Source organism: Pyrus communis, chromosome 5, assembly GCF_041283825.1.
Source record: "Pyrus communis isolate YQ-2024b chromosome 5, ASM4128382v1, whole genome shotgun sequence".
Lineage (NCBI taxonomy): Eukaryota > Viridiplantae > Streptophyta > Magnoliopsida > Rosales > Rosaceae > Pyrus > Pyrus communis.
The window spans coordinates 16,554,155-16,560,354 of record NC_142569.1 but is presented as its reverse complement, the minus strand read 5'-3'; the positions used below and the strand labels follow the sequence as shown (position 1 = coordinate 16,560,354).

Sequence of the window (6,200 nt, the reverse complement as noted above, 5' to 3'; positions counted from 1 at the left end):
TTTTTTTTATTTTTTATACCAGAGTAGTTTATATTTTATTTTCGTCCAAGAAACAACATCATTGCTTTTATTTGAAAAAAAAAAAAATTGAAGATATAGAATTTGAGTTTGGAAGAGAAATACACAAAAAAACTCAACACCTATCTTTGGGTATACAGAGATCCAAATAAACAACTAGATTATTTACCAACTCTTACTTAAAATTGCTGGTAGCAACAACCACCATAACATGGCTTAAACCCTTTTGAAGAATCTGACAAATCCCAATTTGTCCTTTTAAATAGAAAAAACAAGTGAAATAATATAGACAAGGGTAGGCTGAATTGTTTTCTATAACAATGAACATAAAATAACTCACATTCTAGTAAATATGATCATAGACATTCATCATCAATCAGCACTGTACTGGTATTATACTAAAATATGCACTAACAGTCATAAAAATTCGAGACAAAAGAGAAAATTAGAGAGCTTTCATGGGATAATTAGCAAAAGCAATCTCTTTCTCTCATTTCTCTCCACTCTCATTCCAACTACATATTACAATTTTTAATTTTCATGGACTCCAAATTAATTAACCTCATTTCATCTCCAAGCTTCTGTAATCCAAGACCCCATTTTTCAGCCCCAAGAAATCATATCCAATTTTGGCAGTGCCACTGGTGGTTCCACCAAAAGCATCCCTCCCACAGCTGCAATTCTTTGCATCTTGAATCCCCAAACTGCAAGAAAAACAGAGTCCTCTCCCTCCACTCTTCAAACTCTCACTGCGTTGCTGAGGCTGGCAGGGAGGGCTGATTTGAAGCTCAAGATTCAAGTCAGGGCACCTTTCCTGAACTGGGTTTGTTGAATGCTTGCGAACAAGCCCATTGGTTATGGAGATTTTTTCATCATCTTCTTTGATATTTGCAGAAGCAGCAGCAAAAGAAATTGTGGTTGCAGATTCCTGAGGAGTCTCATTGAGTGGCCTGTGAGTTGTGGGGTCAATCCCTCTGGTCAAAAGCTTCCTTCTTATGTGGGTGTTCCAGTAGTTCTTTATCTCATTGTCTGTTCTTCCAGGCAGCCTTCCAGCTATCAAAGACCATCTGGAAACGTAATCCAAACAAAACCCATTAATCTTAAAGAACCCAACAACATATAACACAATTTTCAAATGTTTTGAAACACTGTTTATATTTCATGAGGACTACGTAGGAGGTCACTTATCCTAGTATTATTCTCGTCCGAACTCACAAAGAGTTTGTTTTTAAAGCAGGGTATGTACGAAGAGTTAAAGGAATTAGTTGGGCTTACTTGTTTCCGAGGAGGCTATGGAGTTTGATGATGAGCTCATCTTCTTCTTCCGTGAAATTGCCACGCTTGAGATCAGGTCTAAGGTAGTTGATCCACCGCAGCCTGCAGCTCTTCCCACATCGAAGGAGGCCCGCCGCCTTGGGCAGCGAACGCCAGCAGCCTTCGCCGTGAGCTCTGATGTAGGCAGTGAGGCGGTCGTCTTCTTCCTTGGTCCAAGCTCCTTTGTTGGTGTGAGCCTTCTCGCAGCAAGGAGATCTTCCCATTTGAAAAAATAAATGGAAAAAAGTTGAAAGCTTTCAGAAGAATAATTAGTTGTAGCCAAAAAGCCGTTGCCTTCGTTTGTTGGTTTATGTCTGGTTTTTCGGTTTTTGCGACGGATGAAGTGGTGGTGGAAAAAATGGAAAGCCTTGTTTTTTGTATTTGCATTTGCTGCAACCCAAAGGCCAGCCCTTGTGAGGACTTGGCGTATGTTTTTATAGCCTTTTGACTAAGAGAAAAAAGAAGAAGGAGAAGGGACCCTAAATGCTTCTAGATGTGAGTTGGTGAGACAGGTTAGAGGGAGTGGCTGGTGGGCTCTCTCTCCTCTCTCCTCTCTTCTGTCTTCTCTCTTTCTCTCACTAGATGATATTATTATGGCACCAAAATCACATATAATAAGTTAAAGGGACATTAACTATTGGCCCTACGAGTAACCTTCAGGTAGGTGTAAAAGTAAGGTATATTATGTAGGAATTGTATCCTCTCCCGAGCAAATGGTGGGAATTCTCATAACCACATAACACGGACTGTTAAATTTTTATCCAACGGTTACAATTATTATAACTTTATAGGGACCCTCATGTTTGTAACCGTTAGATTAAAATCCAACAGCCCGTGTTGTGCGGTCATGAGCATCCCCACCATTTGCTCAAGAGGGGATCCAATTCCTATTATGTATGTGTGCGTGTGTGTGTGTGTGTAAACTGGTGTTATCCACACGTTCATTCTTAACTCTCAAACATCTCTCTTAATCTGCGGTTATTGAATCAAATGAATTCAAAAAGATTAATGAACAAAAATTAACAAAAGTATGGGAGGGGTAAAAATGATGTGTAAATAAAATTACACTATGTATAGTGCAAAAACATGGTGAGATTTCTGTTTTATCTGTGTGTGTCTTAAACTTTTGAGATAAAATATAACTCCAATTCACTAGACAACATGTACGATAACAAATGTAGATGGAAACTACTATATTAATGGTGTAGTAGTGGTTGGTACAAATTGAATTTCATAATACTGACCATGAGAGCCTATATTTTCTTGCAGTACTGTTGGGAGTCTTGAATGCTTCAGAGTTGGTTCCATGGAATGTCATGATAGAAGCGATTCCACGTTTCTCCATCTCTTCTTTTTCTGTCATCGTATGAAGAAATAAAAGAGATAAATATATAGTTGTATACAACTTGTGATATAGTAAAAAAAATTCTGAGCACACATCTAAGTAAATGTTATATCCTAGATCAAATTGTCAGGATTTATCTAGATGAAGTGAGGTAGATATAGTAAATGTAACGAAGTTATTATTTAAAAAGTTGGTTGTAGTGGGTTTTAGGGAAGAAATGTCACTAGTTGATTTGGCTATTGTTGTGCAATAGAACAGAGATGGTAGTTCTGGTTCTTTATTCTTGATAACGCATGAGAGAGAGAGAGAGAGGGCTTCTAGAAGGGTGGGAAGTTGGGGTTAAGGAGAGGGAGGATGATGAAAGAAAAAGGAGGGCAATGAGTGTGGTTGTAGTTGTATGTGGGCTTTGGTTTACCCTCCACTTTTTTCTTTCTTTTTTCTTCCCCCCTCCAACCTTGTGGTGCAAGTTTAGGCAACAAGGGGTAGGGTTAGGGAGGGGGTGGGAAGGTTTGATTCACCTTTTTGTTGTTATCTCTCCCTCCATTTTGCATATTATTTTTTTGTTACCTTACTCACCGCCACACATGCACTCCCTCTCTCTCTCTCTCTCTCTCTCTCTCATGATCATGTATTTCAAGTGGATGGTAGGAGGAGAGTTAAGGATCATGGGCACAAGTTGTTTTCAAAAGAGATAGTGAGAGAGAGGGAGAGAGAGGGTCCATCTGTGTTACTGTCTGTGCGTGTATTTCACCTACCTTTTTTTTTTCCTTTCTGACTGTCCTATGGCACCCAGTTCAACTCTCCTCCTCCTTCTTCTGGCTTCTTTCACTCACACCTTGATGTTGAACTTTGGCACGATTTTGTAAAATCTTCACTCCTTCCCCACAAACTACAAGTACATCTCTCTTAATCTCTTCTCCTCACCGTTAACCTTATCCATATTTTTCGAACTGAGAGTAATGGTGATGAGGTCGGTCCAGGATGTGTAGACTGATTCCAACTACATTATGTGCAATCCTTAATGTACAATGCATCAACGATCAAGATCAGCTCATGCGTAATTTTAGCATTCTTCTTGCATATAACCATTCCGCAATTCAAGCTGCTAGGCCAACTTAGCCTAAATCTTCCCGCCGTAGAATAAAATATCATTGTATACAATAAAACATTACACAAATTGTAAAAATAATTCTTACACTCTATGTAACATAAACCTCGCATTTGCCCCATCCATATATTTTGTACTAATAGAGCAAGAGTGTTAAGGTCAGTGATACATTGCAAAGCATACAACGCATAATGTATCAACGGTCAAAATGAGCTAGCGCCTGACTGAAAGAAGACAAACTTGTTGGAGACTTGCATTATTGAATCTCTCTCTACATCTAGCAAATCTCGAATTCTTAACAAACTTGAACTCAACTATTGCAATTTGTTAGGTTGAGTTTTGACACCAGTGATAAGCCACAAACGGTCTCTGTCTGCAGCCAGTTTTTCCTACAAAACACCCACATTGGCACATATGGACAATGCAAAGAAGGGGAGAAAGAATCAAACCTAATAAAAACAATTAGGCAATTTGATTAAGGGAACTTTAGGAGGGTATGTATGTAGCCAGCACACCAACACGTGGATCTCATGTGCATAGGTATTGAGGTGGAGGGTTGTCCTTTGAGCTTTACCGACCCCTTTATGTGGGGGGTTATCTCTGAAACTTAGGGCACGGTCTTTTTTTTCAATGACCCACATGGTGCTGGATTTGGATTTGGATAAAGCTCTCTGCCCTTTAGAAAATATGGCCTAATCCTATTATTAATTTTCCTAGTGTTTGGCATCCTTTTTAATTTCGTACGGAATTGAATTCATGGGAGGTAGGATTGGATTCATGGGTTTTGTGACAGAAAGGCTGCCATAGGACCAATTTTTGGCCACCAAATCTATCACCATGGTCTAAAAGGAGAGTCTTGATCAATGCTTTGGACGGGACGCCCATTCTTTCTTAAATCTTTTACTCCTTCAAAGAAAAAATCATCATCTTTATTTTTATTATTGGCACGGTTATTCGGAACGTAGAATCACCAATTAGATCTTAAACTTTAGACTTGAGACTTTTAATCTCGAATTGGTTCATTATTCAGATTTTAGGGATTTTCTAAATTAATCGGTAATATCAATAAACATACGTCATGTCGAAAGAATCTCACTTTAAAAAGGATAACAACTAGAGTGAAGCAATATATTGGGGAAGGAATACTAAGATTCCGAGCACATGACACCAATATTAGTTCACAAGGTGAAGTGCCTGTAAATCTAAATACAAAAGGAGATTAATGAGAGAAACAAAACTAGCGAACATGCAAGAAAATGTCTATTGTTGCACAAGCTCCTTATGCACGAACGTCCAAATTACACAAGGAAACTAAGAGCCTGTTTGGTACTCTGTGAATTCAACTTTTAGACTTAAAAACACTTTTAAAGTTTTACAGCTTAAATACTTGTTTGGTTGGACAATTTTCAAAAATTGAATTCAAAACTAACTTAAAAATTAGCTTACTTCTGCCACTTAGTACTACAATATAGTGGTATTCCTCTTCATTTGTTAGTGAGACGTCTTAGGTTCAATTCTCACTAAAGGCAAATTTGACCCACATTATTGCTAACCCATTGTGATGCTAAGCCCACCCTCCCCTTTAGTGTAAATAATACTGTTTGTTCAAAACAAAAAAAAATTAGCCAACTAGAAAACATAATAAGTGAGTTTTTAGAGTTTTTAAACTCCAAACCATATTTTCTCTCTCATCTCCGCTCACTTCTAATCTTTCTCTGCTAGCTCTTTATCATTTGCATGTCATTCTCTCTCCTCTCCATATCCTCTCTCCTCCCTTCTTTATCTCTCCTCTCTCATTTCTCTCTCATTTTCCTCTCCTCCGACTCTCTCTTTGGATCTCTTTATCTGTCTAATTGAATTTGGTAGGAATTTTTTAATTAACGGGAAGTTGTTGTTGGTTATTTTTTCTTTTATGTTGAATTATTAAAATAAAATACAATTTTGAAGCTCATAACCAAACAAGTTTTTGGATCTTAGACAAAAGGTTTTTTTAGCCAAAATAGTCCCTAAGATTGCATAACTCCTCACTTTGGTCCCTAAGATTTGAAATCAATAGAAGTAGTCCATGAGATTGTCCACCATCAATCATTTTGGTCATTTCGCAAAAAGTTATGTTAAATAAGGATCAAAATGACAAAAATACCCTCAATTTAACAAACAATAGGCCAAAATGTTTTGACAAAAAATTGAGGGTATTTTGTCATTTACTCTTATTTAATGGAGATTTTTCATGGAATGACCAAAATGATTGATGATGGACAATCTTAGGGAGCCAATTCTTTTGATTTCAAATCTTAGGGACCAAAATGAGGAGTTATGCAAATCTTAAGGATCAAAGTGAGGAGTTATGCAAATCTCAAAGACCATTTTGGCTAAAAAGACTAAAGAAAATTGTTTTTAAAAATTGTTCTTAAG

General features: G+C 37.5%; 1 protein-coding gene across 1 annotated transcript; it reads right to left on the bottom strand.

The window, feature by feature from the left end:
* Nucleotides 1-383: 383 nt before the first annotated feature.
* Nucleotides 384-1,912, bottom strand: LOC137725491 (myb-related protein 308). The gene is made up of 2 exons (XM_068464197.2): nucleotides 1,294-1,912; nucleotides 384-1,085 (listed from the first exon to the last, which is right to left on the bottom strand). The coding sequence occupies exons 1-2, from the start codon at nucleotides 1,554-1,556 to the stop codon at nucleotides 581-583; spliced, it is 768 nt and encodes a 255-aa protein (XP_068320298.2). The 5' UTR covers nucleotides 1,557-1,912; the 3' UTR covers nucleotides 384-580.
* Nucleotides 1,913-6,200: the final 4,288 nt, after the last annotated feature.